This window comes from Salvelinus fontinalis, chromosome 31 (genome assembly GCF_029448725.1).
Source record: "Salvelinus fontinalis isolate EN_2023a chromosome 31, ASM2944872v1, whole genome shotgun sequence".
NCBI lineage: Eukaryota > Metazoa > Chordata > Actinopteri > Salmoniformes > Salmonidae > Salvelinus > Salvelinus fontinalis.
This window is the reverse complement of record NC_074695.1, coordinates 24,407,995-24,433,794: the sequence shown is the minus strand read 5'-3', so window position 1 is coordinate 24,433,794 and position 25,800 is coordinate 24,407,995. Positions and strand designations below refer to the sequence as shown.

The 25,800-nt window shown below is 40.5% G+C and overlaps 1 protein-coding gene across 5 annotated transcripts; it reads left to right on the top strand.

Moving 5' to 3' along the window:
- The first annotated feature begins 900 nt into the window (after nt 1–900).
- Nucleotides 901–25,800, top strand: LOC129829911 (PAN2-PAN3 deadenylation complex catalytic subunit PAN2-like). Of its 5 annotated transcripts, none has more exons than XM_055891914.1 (25): nt 902–1,036; nt 1,553–1,848; nt 2,500–2,669; nt 3,420–3,540; nt 3,680–3,757; nt 3,884–4,154; nt 4,256–4,601; nt 4,836–4,932; nt 5,045–5,167; nt 5,335–5,454; nt 5,597–5,725; nt 5,991–6,190; nt 6,908–7,056; nt 7,161–7,267; nt 7,360–7,458; nt 7,983–8,068; nt 8,381–8,522; nt 8,715–8,852; nt 19,853–19,912; nt 20,030–20,120; nt 20,407–20,564; nt 23,979–24,122; nt 24,301–24,480; nt 24,786–24,879; nt 25,008–25,800. In XM_055891914.1, exons 2-25 carry the CDS (start codon nt 1,561–1,563, stop codon nt 25,232–25,234), a joined length of 3,618 nt encoding a protein of 1,205 aa, XP_055747889.1. In that variant the 5' UTR covers nt 902–1,036; nt 1,553–1,560; the 3' UTR covers nt 25,235–25,800. The 5 variants fall into 5 exon arrangements, 4 of the variants coding, with proteins under 4 accessions (XP_055747889.1, XP_055747888.1, XP_055747887.1 ...); XM_055891913.1 differs by having other exon boundaries at nt 902–1,339; XM_055891912.1 differs by having other exon boundaries at nt 902–1,848.

Below are 25,800 nucleotides of genomic sequence, written 5' to 3'. Positions count from 1 at the left end.
CGAGACAAGTTTACCAGCATCATAGAATCATAGCATACTTATCGATCCATCGTGTTGACATATGAAATACGAGTGATAGTGAAATCAATGTGTAATAACTACGTAAAAAATGTATGAACGCGTTATATTATAATGCGACGTGCAGTCGTATTCAGGTCCTGATTGGTCAACAAGCTTATTTGACACGTCAAATAATGTTATTTGACATTTGATGTGTATTTATTATTATAATATTTTGACACGCAAAGACCCAAATGGTGTTTTGTACAGTAGTGGCTTCCAATACGTGGGCTAGGAGTGGTGTACATTTTCTGCTTGCTTCTAACAAATTCTTAAGATAAAAATATTTTGTTGACCACTAAAAGTGGGGTTAGGCCTACACTGAAAAGTACACAGACAAATATCACAATGAGTAATGCCATTATTATTTTAGAGCACATGTTTTTATTTCATAAGGAAAGAGAAGGGAAGAAAATGTAGATCGTCAAGTAATTCAACTCCACTTGTATGGTGAAGCCAAGGCATGAATATGCATGATCGAAACAAAAAAATATTTAAAAAAAATGGTTGAACATTAAACTCCCAAAACACGAACACTTGCCATCAGGCCTGTATTACAATACAATATGTTCTGATTCCCACTCAGGTTTAAAATACACATTTTACTAGGTCTAGATTTGGCCTAGGCATAAGCCATATGCTTGACAACAAAAATTATAATAAAACATTCAATTCTGTAAGCTTACTGCACAGGCAAAGAGGTGAGAGAGTGAATTAATTGACTTATAATTTAAAAAAATAACACTCGGCAACTATCACTTTACCGTCAATCTACCGGCATATGTATTCTGCAACGCTTTTAACATTGAGGGTTGGTTCTGAACTTTGTCATTTCGTGAATGTTACACTATTTGCTCCGGAAGTACTTGGTTGTTATGATGAATGAAACAATTATGGCTCCAGTGAAGTCTACATAACATAATTATCACTTGAGATTGATAAGCTATTTGGGGCACAGTGTACATATATACATTTGGTAAACGATTGATTTATTAACTTCCATTGATTTTGAGAATGGGATTCTTAGGAGTTGTATCCAAATTGTAGCGCTGTAGCTCGCAACTAACGGTTACTAGCTAGTTAGGTAGCCAACAGTTGCTTGAAAGCAGCACTTGCTGGGCCGATACAGCTAGCTAGCTAACTAGTTTGTCCTATTTTCATTGCATTTGAATATAATGAACACTGTACTATTGCAATCCAGTGCTAGCAATATTGTTACCTAGCTCACGAATCCAGCAGACCAACAACAATAGCCCTGACGACCTACCTATTATGCCTAGTGAGTGTAGGTATAACTTGCTAGTTAGCTAGGAGGTGACCGACAGGCATGCTGACAGGGCCAGTTTAGCTGTAACACCAAGAGGCCATTAGTGTTGTAATAAGAACGCTATCAAAGATAATTTATAACCTATAGTTAACTTGCTCATACAGTTAGTATATATGCCAAGATGCAAGCCTGAACAACATGCACCCATTTTATTTTTTTGGTCAGCTGTCCTCATGATGAACTTTGACGGTCTGGACCCAGGGATGGGTGAATACGCACCCGCCCTCCATGGGAGTCTAGAGCCAGGTATGGAGCCCTCAATGGACCCACGGCTCAATCCTGTCTTGTTGCAAGGTGTGGAGCTCAATCCAGATGGTCTTACCGTGGCCGTACCCGAGTCTGTGCACATGATGGAAGGGATGTTCTCAGAACTCCACAGTGTGCATGCAGAAGTGGGCGTTCCTGTCACAGCAACTCACTTTGACCTGCAAGAGGAGCTGCTCTGGATGGGGAACCACAGGGTAAGAGACAAATTATTATGCCAGAATATAGGGTATTACTGTGTTAGGTTCTAATTATCAAAGTAAGAACTCGACAGACACTATGAAAGCTTAAACCAAGTTTATTCTTCCCAAAGGATCGAACAGCTGAACCAACAAAAGACATATTCACATAAGCACTGATATTTAACCCTTTCTCCTATGCTGAGTCTCCTACACATCTGAACAGCCAATGCATCTCTGTTGCTAGACAGAACCTTAGTGATACCTGTTCTTCCCCACTTCATCTGACTTGACCTCTGCCCCAAAGTGCTCACTCCTCTTATCAGTGCTGCCACAAGTGATAATTTTCCCTGTACTCAGCACATTCCAAACTTAATTGCACCCACCATATACCTTCCTCCTACAGATAACCATTAACTTCTGGTATAAACCCTCTCTATACCATAGCACTCAATATTTCAATAGGATACCTGATAATTAACCCTATTTGAAGTTTTAGGAGTCAGAACCCAGAATCCATCAACTGGTACTTGGAACATGAAGTGCGTCCACAAATGTTTTTGTACACTTTGGTTTCAGCTGCCACTTTTTGTGTACATTTGCAATATGGGCTATTCAGCAACATTTTTCTACCATACAGACTTGTTTTCCCACTCTCTTTTTCCATAGGGGCATGGAATGTCCTTCTTTGGTCCCACAATGGGTCGCTACTCTTCTTTCCAGGCGCACTCAACTGATGATATTCGCCAGATTCAGAGCATGGAGACGGGGGTTCTGTTTCTCTCTAAGAGTAATCTCAAGTGCCAAACTCGTGGAGGCCTTGTCATGTTCGACTACCTGTGAGTTGAATTCAAATGATAATTCACATTATTGTGGTTTTCTTACTGATTTATTTATCTTTTTATTTAAGCTTTATTTAACTAGGCCAGTCAGTTAAGAACAAATTCTTATTTACAATGATGGCCTACCAGAAGGCAAAAGGCCTCCTGCGGGACAGGAGCTGGGATAAAATAAAAAAATAAAAAAATAGGACAAAACACACATCACGACAAGAAAGGTTGCAAGATCGAATCCCCGAGCTGACAAGGTAAAACAATCTGTCGTTCTGCCCCTGAACAAGGCGGTTAACCCACTGTTCCTAGGCCGTCATTGAAAAAAATAATTTGTTCTTAACTGACTTGCCTAGTTAAATAAAGGTAAAAAAAAAATTGGTAGCAGCACAAAACATGGTACAAACATTATTGTGCACAGACAACAGCACAAAGGGCAAGAGGGTAGTGACAACAATACATCACTCAAAGCCGCCACAACTGGCAGTAAGAGTGTCCATGATTGAGTCTTTGAATGAAGAGATGGAGATAAAATGGTCCAGTTTGAGTTTTTTTTTAGTTGGGGAACATTTCTTTTAAATGTTTTATGCAAACCATACACCCATGTTAACTTAGGTTCAAAGGTGAGTGCTGAAAGGATGCTTACAAAAATCAACATTTAGTTGAAACATGTTATAGTTTCAAATCAGTTTGAATGTGCATCTTGAATACTGTACAGTATAATGTAATTGTCATAATGAATTCATGTGTGTATTTTAGAATGGAGGAGGGAGCTGACATGCATAGTCTGCTTATGACAGAAAACAATGCAATGCTCATGGGTGGACTACAGAATTATGTGCTTGAATTTGACCTTAATACTGTGCAGCAGACACAAAAGGTATTGCATGACACCAGCATGTGAAAATATATGCCTAACTCTAAGGATGCAATACATTTTTGGCCTATAGGCTCTTAAAAATAAGTGATTCAATAGGTAAATAAATGTACATATTGTGATCTTTCCTTCCTATGCCTAGTTTACGGTCGAGGCTCCAGGGGTAGCTATCATGCGGCAGTCCAATCGTTTCTTATTCTGTGGGAACACATCTGGGAAGGTAAGGACAACAAGAGAGGCCCAAGGCCACTCATGTTTCTCAGTGTTTGGAAGATGTTACTAGTTATATTTTTTACATCCTTAACCATTCGTATATATCTCACCTTCTTGCCTTCCACACAACCAGGTGTCGCTTTGTGACCTGCGCACCTTCAAGCTAGAACATGAGTTTGATGCCTTCTCCGGTAGCCTGTCAGACTTTGATGTCCATGGCAACCTCCTGGCTGCGTGTGGGTTCTCCAGTCGAGGAATGAGCGAACTAGCGTGTGACCGCTTCCTCATGGTGTTTGACCTGCGCATGATGCGCGCTGTGACACCACTCCAGGTGCACGTGGACCCCCTCTTCTTGCGCTTCATCCCTACGTACACGTCACGCCTGGCCATCATCTCACAGACAGGTATTGATCAAATGGAGAATGTGTTTGTTGTGCAGCCTGCTAGCTGTATTTATCAGAGAATGCAGAAAATAAGACTGACGTTCTTTTCCCTCCATCCCCAGGACAGTGTCAGTTCTGTGAACCCACTGGGCTAGCCAACCTGGCTGATGTCTTCCATGTCAACACCGTTGGCCAGTTGCTCATGAGCTTCGACGTGTCTTCCAGCAAGCAGGCTTTGGCCTTTGGGGACTCTGGGGGAGGTGTGCACCTTTGGTCAGACGCCCCAGAGGTCTCCTACAACGGTTATTCACGGGAGACCGAATTTGCTCTGCCCTGTCTGGTGGACTCCTTGCCTCAGCTGGACTGGAGCCATGACCTGTTGCCCTTGTCCCTCATCCCCATGCCCTTTACCAGCTCAGAGCCACTACTGTCAGACTGGGTCACCACACAGGCCACTCCCAGCCCTAGGTAGGTAACACATTGTTTTAAGACAAGTTTTGTGACCTTTTGGGGACTTCGATCTGCTGAAGTAGGCTATGTGGTGAATTCACTGCTTCTTGAGTTGGGGTAACACCAACCTATCTTCAAAATGTCCCTTCACAAGGAGGGCAGTGCTCTCTGGCTTTTGATAGATGTCTTGTGCCCGAAGGATGACTAAGTTAAAGTAAGTATCCAAATATTTCTCACCTTTTTTCTTTCCAGACGAGCACCCCCAGTGGACCCAGACATCCTGCGTACGATGAAGACTGTCGGGTTCATTGGTTACGCCCCCAATCCTCACACCCGTCCCCGGAACCAGGTACGTCAATCATCCACAAATTCCGTGTCTCAAATTCAGTGTCTCAGAAAGAGTTGGGTTCTGAACTATGCTTGGCTTGTATAAACATCCTCTCCTGTTTGCTGTGTTTCAGGTTCCTTACAAGATCAAGGAGGTGGAGCTGGACTTTGACAACTACAATCAGGGGGTTCCTGAGTCTCCTATTGGTCGAGATGAAGAACCACACCTCTACATGGTGCCCAAAAAATACAGGAAGGTGTGTCCCTTACTTATTACACTGTTATCTACTTGTAAATGTGAAATGTGTGGTTCAACAGTATGGGATTTGTGTTATGTGGGATTTGTGTTATCAATGTGGTTTTGAGATTAGCTTGTTGTGTCAATGATAAGAGCTTACATCTTTGATTGTTTTGTGCCCATCAGGTCACCATCAAATACTCCAAACTTGGGCTGGAAGACTTTGACTTCAAACATTACAACAGGACCCTGTTTGCTGGCCTGGAACCTCACATTCCCAATGCTTACTGTAACTGTATGATCCAGGTGAGAATCGGAAATGTGTGGCGTTCATTTATATAGCGTAAATATACGGTTGATTTATCCATGTTTATTCGTATATTATTTCATTATTTGTTCCCATTTACAAATAACAGTGAGTATTTTCCCCGTATGTCTGATTGGTTAGGTGTTGTATTTCCTGGAGCCAATCCGCTGCCTGGTCCAGAACCACCTGTGTCAGAAGGAGTTCTGTCTGGCGTGTGAGCTGGGCTTCCTCTTCCACATGCTAGATCTGTCACGAGGAGACCCCTGTCAGGTAGTCACCAATAGCCATGACACATCTCACTCTGTCCTATGGCCTATCTTTCTATCCCTACAAAATAACATATTCTTTGCATGTTAGAGCACTAAAGCACTTTATTTTTTCAAAATAAAGACAGTTTGATGGAGTTGTAATAGAGTGGTAATAGACCACTGTAATAATGTGTATGTATGCACTGAACTGACTGACCATAATTAAACCGTCCTGCTGCCTACTCCCATTGCCATTCACTCATTGCAACCACTGTCTCCTCTCACAGGCCAGTAATTTCCTCAGAGCTTTCCGAACTATCCCGGAGGCGTCTGCCCTGGGTCTGATCCTGGCTGACTCTGATGAGCAGACGGGGAAGGCCAGGTTGGGCCGTCTCATCCAGAGCTGGAACCGCTTCATCCTCACCCAGCTCCACCAGGAGACCCAGGAGCAGGAGGGGCCACAGGCCTACCGAGGAGCCAGCAGCAGGTGACACTGATCATTTGCACACATTTTTACTGCACATTTGAACTTTTGTTTTAACGTTTTTACGCCTAAGCAATCAAAAAACTAACAGATATTCTTTAAAATGATTTGCGTTTATTACACTATCAATGATAGAAATTAAATCAGCTTGTGGATAACTAAATATTTCTTTAGTGTATACTAGAGCATCTGGTGTGTTTAGTGATGACTATGGCTTCATTATTTTTCTCTTAATTTCTGTATTTTTATTTTTTACCCTTTTTTCTCCCCAATTGGTAGTTACAGTCTTGTCCCATCGCTGCAACTCTCGTACGGACTCGGGAGAGGCGAAGGTCGAGAGCCGTGCGTCCTCCGAAACACAACCAAGCCAAGCCGCACTGCTTCTTGACACAATGCCCGCTTAACTCGGAAGCCAGCCGCACCAATGTGTCGGAGGAAACAACGTACACCTGGCAACCGTGTCAGCATGCATTGCTCCCGGCCCGCCACAGGAGTCGCTAATGCGCGATGGGACAAGAACATCCCTGCCGGCCTAACCCGGACGACGCTGGGCCAATTGTGCGTCGCTCCATGGGTCTCCCGGTCGCGGCCGGCTGCGACAGAGCCTGGACTCGAACCAGGATCTCTAGTGGCACAGCTAGCACTACGATCCAGTGCCTTAGACCACTGCACCACTCTGGAGGCCCGCTTTTTCTCCTTTTGATGCTTTATTTGTTACAGTGTTCTGGGCTCCTCAGGAGAGTCTGTGATTGGAAGGCAGTTTGGGTGTGAGGTTGAGAACAGCAGCCTGTGTCGCTGTGGAAAGGAGACAGTACGCTCCTCTCTCACCTTGCTCTTCACCATGCACTACCCTGAGCAGAACTCACTTGGTAAGTTTTCCCCAAATTATCTTTACTCTGCCAACATTTGACTAGTATCAATGTTAATTGTATTTATTGATCATATATTGGTGTTTTAAATCCTATTCTGTTAGATAAGACGATAAAGGAGTACGACTTTGCTGAGATCCTGAAGAAGAGTATATGTCTGGAGCAGAGTACGCAGGCGTGGTGTGAGAACTGTGAAAAGTACCAGCCCACAGTAAGTGACCCTTGTTTAAAAATGGGTTGTTTATTTATTGTTTGAGTCGATTCTTTAATGTGTTTTATCCCCCTCTAACTGTCTATCTGTAGGTGCAGACTCGGAACATCCGCTGCCTTCCTGATGTACTGGTCATTAACTGTGAGGTGAACAGTGTCAAAGAGGCTGAGTTCTGGAAGGCTCAGGCAGAGGTAAGCCCCAAATTCCAATCCAAATCAAACTCATGATCAGTCAATTCGACCACTTGAGTATTTCCTCCTTTAATGGCAAATTGAGAGCTTGGTTTTTGCTTGCATTTTTGTCATAATTGAGTTATTGACATAGAAAACGTTGAACAGTACAAGGCTATCTATATAGTACTCCAAATAACCCAATTAATGTTGTTAAGTTCAAAAGAATACAAGATAAAAATTGCTGACACCATTGAAATCAATGAGGGTTCAGAACTTTATTAAAGCCAATTATCTCCAAATCATCTTTTTGCAGATGTAACTTTCTAATCTCAAGCTCTTGAAATGCTGAATGCAGACTGCTATGGATATTTACAATGACATGATGGCCATCTATTTGGTTTAGATATTAGCTATAGTAGCACATTAGATATTTAGTACTTCAATTAGAACTCTTATCCCAATGATGTTTGTTGTGTTTCCAGTGTCATTAATATTTTGGTACAAAGTTATTAGAATGAATCAACCTGTTCCTCTCTCCACAGTATGCTTTCATCGAGGCCAAGAAGAAAGAGGAAATGGAACCCCCTAAGCCCAAAGAACCTCCACAACCACATGAGTGGTGCTTAGAGTAAGGATGATAAAATATATATATTGATGGGAAAGCTTGTTAAAACAATGAGCTGACATTTTGGTTTTTGAAATATTACCCTGCATCGGGTTAGCCTATTCTATGGGCGGCTATGTCTATGGGCGACTAAGTGAAACATCTGTCAATGTTTCCTTGAGCAGGGCATTTAACCCGAATTGCTCCTGTAAGTTGCTCTGGATAAGAGCATCTGCTAAATGTCTAAAATGTCATGTAAATGTAAAGACAATTCAAGAAGTAAACTGAAATTCAAATTTTTCTCATTGCATTTTTGACGACCTTCATGTTGTTTAGGGAGGAGCTGGTCAATACGGAGGGCCTGACCTTTGACACCAGAGTGGAGGATCTACGTCACATCTGGATCCCTCTCACTCTGAAGATGTCCGTCAGCAAAAGCCAGGGCCTGGAGATGAGCAGCTGGCCAGAGGGAGAGGAGGTGAAAGACACAGAAGGGCCAATAACTACTTCACATTCATAGGCTCACTCACTAAAACATTTTTCAAGACTTCCATGATTTTTCCATTTTGCTCTTTATTTTTGTTTTGCCGTACTGGTTTCATAGTTTGATTGAATGATCTGTATTAGTATGTCTGTTGTTGAAATGACAACACTTTTATCAATATTTTAGCTGAGCTCCACTGAGGAGGCTGAAGGAGCGTCTCTCTATGACTTGGTGGTTACTGTTCCTCATGTACTGGACGCTCGCACCGGAGGCAACTTGGTAGCACACATCAAAGTGGGAGAGACATATCACATCAGAAAAGAGGTGAGTGGATGGATAGATCTATTATAGACAAAGTAAGAACATCAACGGAAAGAAAGAAATAATCTCACTACAATACATTTGAATCGAAAGTTAGCCAAATTAGATAAGATTTTGCTACCATGGAAAGGACAACACCTGTCCATTTGTGGAGAAATCGCCCTGGTTAATTTAAATGAAATGAGCAAAACATATTCCACTTTATTTGGAACAGCAAGCCAGACAAAATGGAAACGGGCCTATTTATATAATGAATACAGTGCGTTCGGAAAGTATTCAGACCCCTTGACTTTTTCCACATTTTGCTATGTTACAGCCTTATTCTAGAATTGATTCAAAAAATAAATCCTCATCAATCTACACACAATACCCCATAATGAGAAAGTGAAAACAGGTTTTTAGAAAAACATAAATACCATATTTACATAAGTATTCAGAACCTTTGCTATGAGACTCAAAATTGAGCTCAGCTGCATCCTGTTTCCATTGATTATCCTTGATGTTTCTACAACTTGATTAGAGTACAGCTGTGGTAAATTTAATGGATTGGACATGATTTGGAAAGGCACACACCTGTCTATATAAGGTCCCACAGTTGAAAAAAAGCAACAACCAAGCCATGAGGTCGAAGGAATTGCCCGTAGAGCACCGAGACAGGATTGTGTCAAAGCACAGATCTGGTGAAGGGTATGAAAACATTTCTGCAGCATTGAAGGTCCCCAAGAACACAGTGGCCTCCATCATTCTTAAATGGAAGAAGTTTGGAACCACCAAGACTCTTCCTAGAGCTGGCCGTCCGGCCAAACTGGGCAATCGGGGGAGAATGGCCTTGGTCAAGGAGTTAACCAAGAACCTGATGGTCACTCTGACAGAGCTGCAGAGTTCCTCTATGGAGATGAGAGAACCTTCCAGAAGGACAACCATCTATGCAGCACTCCACCAATCAGGCCTATATGGTAGAGTGGCCAGACGGAAGCCACTCCTCATTAAAAGGCATATGACAGCCCGCTTGAAGTTTGCCAAAAGGCATCTAAAGACTTTCAGACCATGAGAAACAAGATTCTCTGGTCTGATGAAACCAAGATTGAACTCTTTGGCCTGAATACCAAGTGTCACATGGCACCATCTCTACGGTGAAACATGGTGTTGGCAGCATCATGCTGTGGGGATGTTTTTCAGAGGCAGTGACTGGGACACTACTCAGGATCGAGGGAAAGATTAACAGAGCAAGGTACATAGAGATCCTTGATAAAAACCTGCTCCAGAGTGCTCAGGACCTCAGACTGGGGCGAAGGTTCACCTTCCAACAGGACAACGACCCTAAGCACATAGCCAAGACAACGCAGGACCTGTATTTGGGGAGTTTGTAGGACGTAGACGTAGGACGTAGACGGCGGACGTAAAGGTAAAGTAAAGGTAATGGCGGACTGAACGAAGTTATGTAGAGCACCTCAAGATAAAACATAATATTCGAAATATCTGCTAAATAGACTAAAATATTAGCACTACATAATCTGGTGAGTGATAAACCTTCAATCTGGATAATAACACAAAACAAATCCTAAGACTAGAGACATTTATCGACAAATATTACGAACACAGACAACAACCAAACATGACGGAGAATAAGACAGGGGAACCGTTTACAAAACGCAAGCGAGATTCTTCGACAGATACTGACGATTTAATATTCTCACCACCGGGAATGGTAAAGGTCGAAACTGATCTGTTAAAATCAATAAATGACAAACTGGGTTTACTTGAATTACTTAGTAAGGATATAAAAGAGTTAAAGGCAAGCCTAGAGATGAGTGATGAAAAAGCTGCGACATTGGAGAAGGAAACACACGCGCTAAAAGGGACAGTCAATAAGATTCAAACCGAAATGAATGGAATTAAAAAAGAGAACATCGTTCTGAAAGAAGCCTTACTGGAGATTCAAACTAGATCCATGAGAGAGAATTTGGTACTTACAGGTATCCAAGAAAAAGAAGGAGAAGTTCCTGAATCTATAGTTAGAGAGTTCCTCCGTACAGCGCTTCAGATTCCTTGCGAAGTTGTCGACAAAATCCAACTTGAACGTGTTCACCGCTTCGGACAGAGAGGGCAGAGGTACGAACGCCCAATCGTTGCAAAATTTGCTTCATTTAAAGATAAAATAATGGTTAAAAGCCTAGGTAAAAGACTTGCTGGGACCAAAATTGGCATGAATGATCAGTTTCCGAAAGAAATTGCAGAACGGCGCAAAGTTCTGTATCCAATTTTCAAAGAAAACAGATTAAAAGCGAAACGAGTAGCTCTCGTCGTTGATAAACTATATATTGATAACCAGTTGTTCAGAGACACAAAGACTACTCCATGGTTATTTTAAAATTTACAAAATTCTCATAGACGAGGAAAATAAACACAATTCAAGCCCGGTTACTGATTGTAACAATACAACAAAAAATATAGCTTTTTTATAAATCTTCACATATAACTAATTGAACACACAAGCACTATTTTTACACAGTGAAGATAAAAACTAAGTAAACAGAAGGCACAGTATGTGTGGATGGTATGGTTTGTGTTTATTTTATTTTTTATCTTATTTGTTATGTTTGGAAAGTTGAGTGAGTGAGTAATGAAATGGTTGCAAATCCCAGAGCCAATGTATTGCTGTGAGCCGGGTATGAGAGGGCTTTCAATGTTGTTCAGATGATGGATATACTTTTATAATGAATTATACGTCTTATTTATTTATTGTCCTATCATGGAAAACTACATTTTTTTTATCTTAATAAATTATATCTAATTATTATCCTATTTTAATGGTACTGTCTATGGCCCTATACCCTAGACACCCACCTGAATGACCCAGATATTAAGGAGAAGTCCCTAACTGTTTTATGTGCTCGCTGTAAGCGGTCTATATGCAGCTAAAATGAGGTCAGAGACCAAGAGCAGCACTGCCCCCTCAAGATTCTGAGCCTGCTTGGCAGGGTTGGTCCAGCAAAGCCAAAGCCCCCTAAAGGGAGAGGAAAATATACAAGGAATTTCTCAAAGCTGCTAATGAGAACCTTGACGACCTTGTACCTAGCCGGTGGGGATTCCGGTGGGGTACCCCCACCCAGGCAGTGGCAGTGCTGGCAACACTAGCTGCAGTAACCCATGGGGAGGGGGTCACACTCGGACATTCAGAGAGGGGGTATATTATTGTGGCCCTGGTGGCACAGAATCAAGGTCGGACTGCATGGAGATGCGTGGGGACATGGTCATGACTGGTGGCCGTATTGTGGGTGTTTCTTTCAGGAATAGGGTGTACATTTGACGGCCATTATCTAGGATATGACAATGGTAAATAAATTTCAATTTTTGCTTATTTTTTTGCGCGGTCTTGCAGGCCTTCTCATGCAGCTGCAACTGCAATGGCATTTGGAAATCATGACCCATCTTGAGTTGGGCTCTGGGATGGTGCAACTGTTGAGAAAGTGAGCTTATGGTTGTGTGGGGGTAAGGGCTGAGTGTGTATGTGTGTATCCCACAACTGTTGCGAAAGAAGAAGTAAAAGATGTAAGGTACAATAGAGGATGATCCACAGCTATATATAATACAAATCGAGGTGACGGCAATGGAAATGCATATGGCAATTGATTTACTTCAATTCGGTAAATGGAACTGTATGCTCTTTTCAAAGAATGGATCCCAGTCGGTTCAGGGCTATGGGATACAGGGGGTCGAGGGTGGTCTGCCGGGCATTGGGATGACAAGCCATCTCGAGATGAGGCCTTTTAGCGGGTGGAATAGTAGGGACCAATTGGAGGTTTACTTAGTAGAAATGCAAATATCATGGTACAACTATATAGACACTCAATCATTATGTTACTTTTTAATAGTACGTTTACAAAAATATATTCTGATTAAAAGAATGAAAGGTGTGTCTTATGGTAAGTGGTGAAATAAGTATAGCCAGTTACAATTGTAATGGCTTAGCAGATAATAAGAAAAGACAATCAGTATTTACCTGGCTAAAAGAGAAGGATTATAATATTTATTGTTTACAGGAAACCCATTCAACAGTTTTAGATGAAGTTTTGTGGAAAAAGAACTGGGTGGGCAAAATATATTTCTCCCATGGGCAAAGAAATTCAAAAGGGGTGATGATCTTAATTAACAATAATTTTGATCCAAATGTGCAAATTGTCCAAACAGATCCTCAAGGTAGATGGATTATTTTAAATATGTTATTGGACAATAAACAAATATGGCTTGTTAACCTATACGGTCCGAATAATGATGATCCAAGCTTCTTTGAAAATATATATAAGAACTTATCAACTCTACAAGCAACACTAGACTCTATTATTATAATGGGAGATTTTAATACGGTCTTAAATAGCTCTATAGACCGGAAAGGAAATCACACTACAAATTATCACCCTCAGGCACTTAAGGAAATCATGAATGTCATGGATATATTGGAATTAGTGGATATATGGAGACTTAAATACCCTGATTTAGTGAGATATACATGGCGGAGGCTGAATCAAGCTAGTCGTCTTGACTACTTTCTTATTCCATTCTCTCTGGCACCAAAAGTTAAAAAAGTGTTGATAGGGGATAGAATGCGGTCGGATCATCACATAATTGGCATATATATTTCTCTTACAGAATTTCCACGTGGGCGAGGATATTGGAAATTTAATCAAAGTCTACTAGATGATAAATTGTTTAGAACTAGGACAGAAGATTTTATAACTGACTTTTTCCAGACATAACATAGGTACAGCAGATCCCCTTATTGTATGGGACACTTTTAAGTGTGCCTTTAGAGGCCATGCAATTCAGTACTCATCTATAAAACAAAAGCAATTTAGATCAAAAGAGTCCATATTAACAAAGGAAATTGAAGGACTAACAGTACAGTTAGATAGCAATAAAAACGGTACCATAGAGGCACAGAATAATTTAGAGGAAAAACAAAAAGAAATGGAGGAACTTATTCAAGAAAGATCCAGTGTAATATATTATAAAAATAAAGCGAACTGGATGGAATATGGGGAAAAATGCACCAAATTCTTTTTCAATCTTCAATATAGAAATGCTACCAAAAAAAATGTATTAAAACTTGTGACAAATGATGGAGTCACGCATGATTCACCAAATGATATTTTGAAAGAGGAAGTAAAGTACTTTAAGAATATGTTTTCGTTTCAGGCTCCTCCATCTCCACTAACTGAAACTAATTGTATGGATTTTTTTCCTATTAATAATGTAAAATTAACATCTGAACAGAAAGACTCATGTGAAGGCCAAATTACAGAGGAGGAACTGCTTGTTGCAATTGGGGCCTTTAAAGATGGGAAAACTCCAGGGCTGGATGGCATACCAGTGGAAGTATACAAAACGTTTTTTGATATACTCAAAGGACCATTATTAACTTGTTTTAACCACTCCTATATAAATGGTAGATTATCAGACACACAACAAGAAGGTCTGATATCGTTATTACTGAAACAGGACCCAAGTGGTGTATATATAAAGATCCAGTCCAATTAAAAAATTGGAGACCTCTTACACTTCAGTGTTGTGATGCAAAAATCCTAGCAAAATGCTTGGCGCATAGAATAAAAAAAGTTTTGTCAGATATTATTCATCCTAATCAGACAGGTTTTTTACATGGACGATACATTGGAGATAATATAAGGCAAGTACTGGAAACAATAGAACACTATGAGATATCGGGGACACCAGGCCTGGTTTTCATAGCTGATTTTGAAAAGGCTTTTGATAAAGTATGACTGGAGTTTATATATAAATGCCTAGAATATTTCAATTTTGGGGAATCTCTTATAAAATGGGTTAAAATTATGTATAGTAACCCTAGGTGTAAAATAGTAAATAATGGCTACATCTCAGAAAGTTTTAAACTATCTAGAGGAGTAAAACAAGGTTGTCCACTATCGGCATATCTATTTATTATTGCCATCGAAATGTTAGCTGTTAAAATTAGATCAAACATTAATATTAAAGGATTAGAAATCCATGGCTTAAAAACTAAGGTGTCATTGTACGCTGATGATTCATGTTTTCTTTTAAAACCACAACTAGAGTCTCTCCAGGGCCTCATAGAGGATCTAGATACCTTTGCTATCCTCTCTGGATTAAAACCAAATTATGATAAATGTACCATATTACGAATTGGATCACTAAAAAATACACATTTTATATTGCCATGTAGTTTACCAATTAAATGGTCTGACGGAGATGTGGACATACTCGGTATAAAAATCCCAAAAGAAAGAAATGATCTCACTCCAATAAATTTTTATAGAAAGTTAGCAAAAATAGATAAGATCTTGCTACCATGGAAAGGAAAATACCTGTCTATTTGTGGAAAAATCACCCTAATTAACTCTTTAGTCATATCACAGTTTACCTATTTGCTTATGGTTTTGCCTACTCCTAGTGACCTGTTTTTTAAATTATATGAACAAAAAATATTCAATTTTATTTGGAACGGCAAGCCAGATAAAATTAAAAGGGCCTATTTATATAACGAATATGAATTCGGAGGGCAGAAATTATTAAATATTAAAGCATTAGACCTCTCACTAAAGGCATCGGTCATACAAAAGTTATACTTAAATCCAAACTGGTTCTCTAGTAAACTGGTACGAATGTCTCATCCTATGTTCAAGAAGGGCCTTTTTCCCTTTATTCAGATTACACCTGCTCATTTTCGGTTGTTTGAAAAGGAAATGATCTCCAAAATATCCTTATTCTTTAAACAAGCCTTAGAAAGTTGGTTGCAATTTCAGTTTAATCCACCTGAAGGGACGGAACAAATAGTACAACAAATATTGTGGTTAAATTCAAATATAATAATTGATAAAAAAACTGTATTTATCGAAGAAATGTTTAAAAAAGGTATAATTTTTGTGAATGATATCATAAATAGGACTGGTGGAGTTATGTCACACATGCAGCTAACACAGACATATGGAAAAGTCTGCTCTACCCAAAATTACAACCAATTAATTGCAGCATTACCACAAAAATGGAAGAGGCAAGTAGAAGGGGAAAAAAGTAAGGAACTTGTATGTCGGCCCTGTATTAAAGAACAAAAATGGTTAAAGAAAAGTGTGATAAATAAAAACATATACCAATTTCATTTAAGGACCAAAAAACTAACAGCTGTGCCATACAAATTGCAAAATAGTTGGGAAGAGATTTTCGATGTACCCATTCCATGGCACATGGTTTATGAATTGATACGCAAAACAACGCCGGATTCAAAACTTCGAATTTTTCAATATAAATTACTGTACAAAATTCTTGCAACTAATAGAATGTTATATATATGGGGTATACAATCTTCCCAGCTCTGCAGATTCTGTTGTGAGGAGGCAGAGTCATTAGATCATTTATTTTGGTATTGTCCATATGTAGCTCGTTTTTGGTCACAGGTCCAGGAATGGCTGAAGAATTGCAACATTTGCCTAAAACTAACGCTACAGATAGCAATACTGGGGGATTTGAAAAGCCATAGTCAATCAATCAATAATATAATAATTCTTTTGGCAAAGATGTTTATTTTTAATTTACAATCTGTAGAAGCTATGAGAATAGGAAGGTTCAGGTCTTTTGTGAAGCATCACAACACAGTTGAGAAATGTATGGCAAATAGAAATCCGAAATGGATGATGTTGGAAGATAGATGGGAGGGGTTGGGTGGACCTGAAGGGTGGGACTAATAACAAGATAAACAATATAGGGCATACGGGATCTTTGAAATGTGTATAGGTGCGGAGCTTTTGTGAAATAGCACAGTTACAAGTGGAAATAAAATTGGATGGACAACAGAAATAGAGGAAGGACTAAGAACAAATAAGAGAGAACTATTGTAAAGTGGACTGTGTCTGTAAGATAGGTATAAGATGTAGAAATTGAAGGTAAAAGCAGAAGTGTTTATAAGTTTACTCCAATTGGGGGATTGGTGGTAGGGTCGCGGGGAATAATAATAAAGGCATATTCTTTAAAAAAGTATGTATGTCTATATAGGTATGTGTATGTATATATGTGTATATGTATGCATACGTGTATGGATATATATATTTACCCCAAAAAATATGGGGGAATGGAAATGATGCAGACAATTACATTGGAAGCAACATTCTTTCCGCAATACTAAGCTGATCCTCCCCTAAAAAAAAAAAAAAAAAAAAAAAGACAACGCAGGAGTGGCTTCGGTACCAGTCTATGGGTGCCCCAGCCAGAGCCCGGACTTGAACCCGATTGAACATCTCTGGAAAGACCTGAAAATAGCTGTGCAGTGACACTCCCCATCCAACCTGACAGAGCTTGAGACAATTTGTAAAGCCCTTCTTACATCAGCTGATGTCACAAAGTGCTGTACAGAAACCCAGCCTAAAACCCCAAACATCAAGCAATGCAGGTGTATAAGCACGGTAGCTAGGAAAAACTCCCTAGAAAGGCCAGAACCTAGGAAGAAACCTAGAGAGGAACCAGGTTATGAGGGGTGGCCAGTCATCTTCTGGCTGTGCCGGGTGGAGATTATAACAGAACATGGCCAAGATGTTCAAATGTTCATAGATGACCAGCAGGGTCAAATAATAATAATCACAATGGTTGTCGAGGGTGCGACAGGTCAGCACCTCACTAGTAAATGTCAGTTGGCTTTTCATAGCCGATCATTCAGAGTATTTCTACCACTCCTGCTGTCTCTAGTGAGTTGAAAACAGCAGGTCTGGGACAGGTAGCATGTCCGGTGAACAGGTCAGGCTTCCATAGCCACATGCAGAACAGTTGAAACTGGAGCAGCAGCATAGCCAGGTGGACTGGGGACAGCAAGGAGTCATCAGGCCAGGTTGTGAGGCATGGTCCTAGGTCTCAGGTCCTCTGAGAGAGAGAAAGAATGAAAGAAAGAGAGAAAAAGAGAGAGCATTTGAGAGAGCATACTTAAATTCACACAGGACACCAGATAAGACAGGAGAAATAGTCCAGATATAACAGACTGACCCTGGCCCCCCGACACATAAACTACTGCAGCATAAATACTTGAGGCTGAGACAGGAGGGGTCGGGAGACACTGTGGCCCCGTCCGACGATACCGGACAGGGCCAAACAGGCAGGATATAACCCCAATGGGAGAAAGAGAGAAACTCCCCAAATACAGATGTGCCAAGCTTCTGGCGTCATAACCAAGAATACTTGAGGCTGTAATCGCTGCCAAAAGGTGCTTCAACAAAGTACTGAGTTAAGGGTCTGAATATTTATGTAAGTGAGATATCAAAAAATTATATACATTTGCAAAAATGTCTAAAAACCTGTTTTTGCTTTGTCATTATTGGGTATTGTGTGTAGATAGATGAGTAAAAAAACGATTTAATCCAACTTTACTTAAATCTGATGTCTCACCCCGTGTTCAAGAATTGCTTTTTTTCATTCATTCAGATTACAACCTCTCACTTTCGGTTATTTGAAAATGAAATAATCTCCAAAATATCACTATTTTTAAAGCAAGCTATAGAAAGCTGGTTGCAATTTCAGTTTAACCTCAAATATACTAATTGATAAAAATTAAAATTGGAAAAAGTGTTTAAAAATTGTATAATCAGGGGCCTCCCGAGTGGCACACAATTGGTTCAGCGTCGTCCAGGTTCGGGGAGGGTTTGGCCCGGGGTGGCTTCATTTGGCTCATCGCGCTCTAGCGATTCCTTGTGGTGGGCCAGGCCCCTGCATGATGACTTCGGTCAACAGTTCAACTGTGTTTCCTCCGACACATTGGTGCGGCTGGCTTCCGGGTTAAGCGTGTGGGTGTTAAGAAGCGCGGCTTGGCGGGTCATGTTTCGGAGGACGCATGACTCGACCTTCGCCTCTCCCAAGCTCGTTGGGTAGTTGCAGCGATGAGACAAGATTGTAATTGGATCGCAATTGGATATCACAAAATTGTGGAGAAAAAGGGGGTAAAATTTCACACACAAAAAAAGTATAATCTTTGTAAATTATATCCTAAATAGGACTTGTGGAGTTGTGTCACACATGCAGTTAACAAAAATATATTTCCATATATTTTTGTTAACTGCATGTGTGACACAACTCCACAAGTCCTATGTCTGCGCTATGCAAAATTACAACCAACTGATCGTAGCATTACTGCAAAAATGGAGGAGATAAGTGAAAAGGGGAGAAGGTAAGGAACTTGACAGTTGGTCCTGAATTTAAGACCAAAATTGGCTAAAGAAAATTTCATTTAAGGACCAAAAAATTGACAGCTGCGCCATACAGGTTGCAAAATAGTTGGGAGGAGATTTTTTATGTACCGATTCCATGGCACATGGTTTATGAACTGATACACAAAACGACGCCGGATTCAAAACTTCAAGTTTTAATTAAAATTATTATACAAAATTCTTGCAACCAATAGATATATATAGACCAATTATATACAGTGGGGAGAACAAATATTTGATACACTGACGATTTTGCAGGTTTTCGTACTTACAAAGCATGTAGAGGTCTGTAATTTTTTATCATAGGTACACTTCAACTGTGAGAGACGGAATCTAAAACAAAAATCCAGAAAATCACATTGTATGATTTTTAAGTAATTAATTTGCATTTTAGAAATCAAAACTGGATAGTCTACAGTGATAAGATGTGAAGGGTTGAAGTTTGGCTGAAGGCTGGGACTAAAAACAAACAATAGTTAACTAATGTAAAATATACTGTCCATGAAATGTATGTAGTATGTAAAAGCTGGAAGTGGAAGCATAAGTATTGTTGTCCATTAGTTTACTAGGGTTAGGGGAAAATAATAAAGAAGGAAATATATTTCAAAAATATATATTGGGAATGGAAATTATGTAGACAATTACATTGATAAAAGCCACAATATCTGTATTAAAATAAAAAAGGAGAATGAAATGCTAAAAGTGCTAAAAACAATATTTTGAAAATCTTATTTGACTAACTTCTTTTTGTTGATATTGCGGTGTAAGGGGGTAACACATCAGCAGTGGTATCTATTCAATGACTTCCTGATTGAGCCAATTGACAAGGTAATCTTTGGTTACTCACTGAATCAACATATCAAATATCTTCTCAATAAATGAGCTCTTATCAATTCCTCAAATATAACTATGTGTTTGTATTTTGTTTTTGTTCATGTGTCTCAGGCTGAAGCAGCACAGTTTGATGTGAACTGGAAGCTTCCAGCCATCCTGTATTACGCCAGGAGAAACTACCACTCCAAATACGACCTACGCAGTAAGCCATCCACTCATTGCCAGTTACAGTTTCTTAATTTATCTGATCAGGGTCAACATGACCGTGGATTGCCATACATTATACATACAGGATTACATTTAAATCATATAAAATAAATAAGGTAATTTCAGCAGTAGATATTTGCTTTAGTGCATGCCACTCCACAACATAACCTTGGCATCCTCTGTGAAGATGTGGGATGGTTGTGGTACTGTGTATGACTGCACTCATTACCTTTTTAAGAACATGCCCACCCCGACACTTGATGCCTTTCTGTCTTCCCCAGTTAAGAACCCTATCGAGGCCAGTGTGCTGTTGACAGAGGCATCGCTGGCGCGGAAGCAGAGGAAGAGCCACGCCACGTTCATCCCCCTCATGGTCAGTGAGATGCCCCAGGCCGGAGACCTCGTGGGACTGGACGCTGAGTTTGTCACCCTCAACCAGGTCAGTCTGGCAGGTGTGATTGCTAGGTTTAGAGTATACAGTGCATTCGGAAAGTATTCAGGCCCCTTGACTTTTTCCACATTTAGTTATGTTACAGCCTTACTCTAAAACAGATTAAATCCTTTTTTTTAGGGATGCACGATATATTGATGAGCATATCGGAATCGGACGATATTAGCTAAAAATGCCAACATCAAAGCTGACGTGCATACCTATATAATGTAAGTAGATGACGTAACCACGCCACAAAAAATACAGAGCTACACAGAACAAAAGCAGAAAAATACTAAGCACACACTTCCAAGAACTAAACAAGTTCAAGTCGAGCAGTCATTTGAAAGAGTAAGAAAATTTCAGCGGGACAACTCAAAGGTGAAAACCATTAACGCCAAGATAATGGAATTCATTGCTCTTGACAATCAACCATCTTCTGTCATGGATGATGTTGGCTTTCGCCGACTGGTCGAGCCCCGGTACACACTATTTTTCAGATTTTCCTTGAAATATTACATACACGGCTGGACAAGATGGAAACGGACACAGTGACAGTGGTCACCGAGGAAGAGAGGCCACGGACAGACAGAGCTGAAACTTCACTGCTTGACATGTATGATGCAATCCTGGTTGAGACTGAAACGATTGAACAAATGAACAATGAAACAGCACAGCAAGTAAGTGAAAGAAATAGGTTTTGATTATGTTTTACTGGTAATGGGGACATACGTAAATGCCAACAAAATTACTCTTTGGTCAGTGTGGCGTGTGTGTGTGTGTAACCTTTATTTAACTGGGCAAGTCAGTTAAGAACAAATTCTTATTTACAATGACGGCCTACCCCGGCCAAACCCGGACGACGCTGGGCCAATTGTGTGCCGCACTATGGGACTCCCAATCACGTCCGGATGTGATACAGCCTAGATTTGAACCAGGGACTGTAGTGATGCCCCTTGCACTGAGATGCAGTGGCTTAGACCGCTGCGTCCAAGTGTGTGTGTGTTAACTATTTAACTGTATTAGAATGCTTAAAAAAAAGTAAATATCGGTTATCGTTATCGTTTTTTTGGCAAGGAAAATATTGGATGTCGGTATCGGCCAAAAATGTAATATCGGTGCATCCCTCGTTTTTTCCCTCATCAATCTACACACAATACCCCATAATGACAGATCAAAAACAGTTTTTTTGCAAATGTATTAAAAATACAAAACTGAAATATCACATTTACATAAGTATTCGGACCCTTTACTCAGTACTTTGTTGAAGCACCTTTGGCAGCGATTACAGCCTAGAGATTTCTTGGGTATGATGCTACAAGCTTGGTACAACTGTAGTTGGGGAGTTTCTCCCATTTTTCTCTGCAGGTCCTTTCAAGCTCTGTCAGGTTCTGACTGAGCTCAATTGTCATGAAACGCATATACAGTGATTACTTTTTTGTCTCTTTCATACAAACTTTGAGAAATAACGAGGAGCGCCCACAATGTGTTTTGTGTGGGGAAGTGCTTAGTAATGAGTATCTCAAAACGAACAAATTAATAAAACGACACGTCCTGACCAAACATCCAGGCAAAACATGACTGTTAATCCAGGGAATTATTTCAGAACAGGGCAGAATGCTTTAAGAAACAGTGCTTCGAAAGTGGAAAAGTAAGTCAACTAACAAGGCATTGTTGTAATTTTATAACAGGTGATGATAAACAGAAATAATGGAGTACTATCTCTCATTGTAGTAGATGTGAGTTTATCTTTCAAACAATCCCCAGGCCTTACGTTACACAGCTAATAACTAACGTTAGCAAGCTAACTAGCTACTGATAGTGCAACCCTAAGAAACAGTACAGATGAAGATGGAAAATTCAGGCCTACTGTACATTTTACTGTAGAAATGACTGTTTAAAACAAGTTTAGGTTGGAACTGTTGCAAGTAATACGTTTTATTCTGAACTGGAATAAACTGATTGAAGCAAGATGCTTTTTGAGACGAACACAGTTCTGGGTTGCTCATCTTCAGCAGGAAGCAGTCTCCTGCCTGACTGAGAAAGCAGTAGATGTTCAGATCCAGTTTGGCACCACATACCTATGCAACTCAGGGTTCTCAAGTACAGAAACAGTGTCAATGCTGAGCATCACCTCAGTGTTGCACTGTCAAAAGGTTTAAGAATCCCTGCTCAAGGATATTCAAAGACTTGTCCTGAAGCCACTCCTGCATTGTCTTGGCTGTGTGCTTAGGGTCGTTGTCCTGTTGGAAGGTGAACCTTCGCCCAAGTCTGAGGTTCTAAGTGCTCTGGAGCAGGTTTTCATCAAGCATCTCTCTGTACTTTTCTCTGTTCATCTTTCCCTCGATCCTCACTAGTCTCCCAGTCCCTGCCGCTGAAAAACATCCCCACAGCATGATGCTGCCACCATCATGCTTCACTGTAGCGATGGTGCCAGGTTTCTTCCAGAGGTGACGCTTGGCATTCAGGCCAAAGAGTTCAATCTTGGTTTCATCAGACCAGAGAATCTTGTTTCTCATGGTCTGAGAGTTCTTTAGGTGCCTTTTGGTAAACTCCAAGCGGGCTGTCATGTGCCTTTTACTGAGGGGCTTCCGTCTGGACACTACCATAAAGGCCTGATTGGTGGAGTGCTGCAGAGATGGTTGTTCTCTCATCTACACAGAGGAACTCTAGAGCTCTGTCAGAATGACCATCGGGTTCTTGGTCACCTCCCTGACCAAGGCCCTTCTCCACCGATTGTTCAGTTTGGCTGGGCGAGTCTTGGTGGTTCCAAACTTCTTCCATTTAACAAAGTTTGAGGCCACTGTGTTCTTGGGGACCTTCAATGCTGCAGAATTTTTTTAGTACCCCTCCCCAGATCTGTGCCTTGAAAACAATCCTGTCTTAGAGCTCTACAAACAATTCCTTTGTCCTCATGGCTTGGTTTTTGCTCTGCCATGCACTGTCAACTGTGGGACCTTATATAGACAGGTTTGTGCCTTTCCAAATCATGTCGAATCAATTGAATGTACCACAGGTAGCAAAGGGTCTGAATAGCTATGAAAATAAGGTATTTCTGTAAAATAAAAATATATTTGCAAAAATGTATAAAACCCTGTTTTCGCTTTGTCATTATGGGGTATTGTCTGTAGATACATTAGGAATTGATTTTATACGTTTTAGAATAAGGTTGTAACGTAACAATGTGGAAAATGTCAAGGGGTCTGAATATTTTCAGAATGCACTGTAAGTCAGAGTATGCTAGGTCAACAATGTATCTGGGTAGAAGGTTCCTTTAGGTACAGATCCGGGATCAGTTTGGTGTATAATAGGGGCAGCATAGCAATGAGGATAATAATTAACAACAGTGATACATCAGGGAGCTCTGCTTGGAGATCCACTGTTTAAATTCCCCCTTATGGACCGGATACTGTCTTTATATAGGAGGAGGCAGAGCTACGCAGCGACGGCACCAAGTCCACCATTAAGCCTAGTCAGATGTCTGTGGCACGGATCACCTGCGTGCGTGGTCAGGGTCCCAACGAGGGAGTACCGTTCATCGATGACTACATCTCTACTCAGGAGCAGGTAATGCAGCCCCTCTCGCCCTGGCAATAATAATGACTACTTTAACAGGATGGATGGATGTCCAGATAATTATTGCTATGCAGTAAAATCTGATGTGACAGCTTCCTAACAAAGCGACCTAGATTTAACTAATCTTAGTTCTTAAAGTTTATTCTTCCTCACTGTTTTGCTGGTGCAGGTGGTGGACTATCTGACCCAGTACTCAGGCATCAAACCAGGGGACCTGGATGCTAAGATTTCCTCTAAGCACTTGACCACTCTGAAGTCAACATACCTGAAGCTGCGCTTCCTCATTGACACCGGAGTGCGCTTTGTTGGCCATGGTTTACAGAAGGACTTCCGGGTTATAAATTTGCTGGTAAGTTTGTATACTTAATTTACCTGATTTTTAAATGGACCCAATTTTACCTGTATTTCTATACCCCTGGCTGCAGTTTTAGTAAAGATTATGGGCCGGTTTCCCGGAGACAGATCAAGCCTAGTCCTGGACTAAAAGCATGCTCAATGGGGAATCTGCTTTGAAAAATGGCTGTTTAGTCTAGGACTAGTCTTTATATGTGTCCAGGAAATCAGCCCTATAGGTTAGCTAGATTAACAGTAGACGGGGTCATTTCAATGGAGGGAGTGTGGGAGCTCATCTCTGTTTTGATGTACATTGCTCAGGTGCTGAAGGATCAGGTAGTTGACACAGTCTATCTGTTCCATATGCCTCGTAAGAGGATGATCTCTCTGCGCTTCCTCGCCTGGTACTTTCTGGGTAAGAGCTTATACTCCTCAACCACTGTTTTGGTCATATAGAAATTACCACTGAGTCTGACATTTTCCAAATTAATCCATGTAACAACCAAATTGTGTGAAATGGCAAACTTCTACTTGCTTCTCCAGACCTTAACATCCAAGGTGAGACCCATGACAGTATTGAGGACGCACGGACTGCCCTTGCTCTGTACAGGAAGTACCTGGAACTGAGTCGTGGAGGAGGGAACGACGAAGTCCGCAAAGTTCTGAAGGGACTCTATGAGAAAGGCCGCAAGCTAGACTGGAAAGTCCCTGACTGTGACACAGGAGATGGTCAAGGTAGCCCAAAAAGTATGAAACTGGCATTGCATTAGAGCGTGTAATGTTGGTGGGATCTGGATATTATTGGGGCTAACTAAACTTTATTTTTATTAGCAGTATACGGGATCTATCAATCCGCGTTGATTGAATGTAGTCCCCTCAGTACAGTCTTCCCCTCAGTGAAGGGTCTGTGAAGAGAGCCTGAAGACATTCCTGCCAAACTGATTTAATCATTTCAATCAGCCTTTTATTTTTTATTGTTAAAACCAGTACTCACAAGGTATTGACTCCCATAAAGTATGAAACTGGACAAGTTATCGACAAGAGCAGAATGCTGAAAGTGGTTGTGTCAGTGTCCCAACTTTCCACATAATCTTGCTTGCCTGTACAGTACCCTGATTTGACTCAGCCATTTACATTATTTGAAAAAGGAATGAACAGTTTTGATCTTCTCCAAAACAGAAGTCAAAACAATTTCTACTTTCATTTAGTATTTTTCTTTAGGTTTGTAAAGAGTGTTCGTCATTATGCTGTACATTATGCTGCTTACATGGGCAAATAATGTTAAAATTGTGATAAACTTTTTATAGTTACTTAAAAATAAAAGCTTAATACAGTA

Bases quoted from the DNA above. Each gene is read 5' to 3' on its own strand.
- LOC129829911 (XM_055891912.1), top strand. From the start codon at position 1,501: ATGCCAAGATGCAAGCCTGAACAACATGCACCCATTTTATTTTTTTGG. The intron at 3,758-3,883 runs GTAAGGACAACA...CCACACAACCAG, and splicing joins GTGGGAACACATCTGGGAAG to GTGTCGCTTTGTGACCTGCG. The intron at 6,191-6,907 runs GTGACACTGATC...TATTTGTTACAG, and splicing joins TACCGAGGAGCCAGCAGCAG to TGTTCTGGGCTCCTCAGGAG.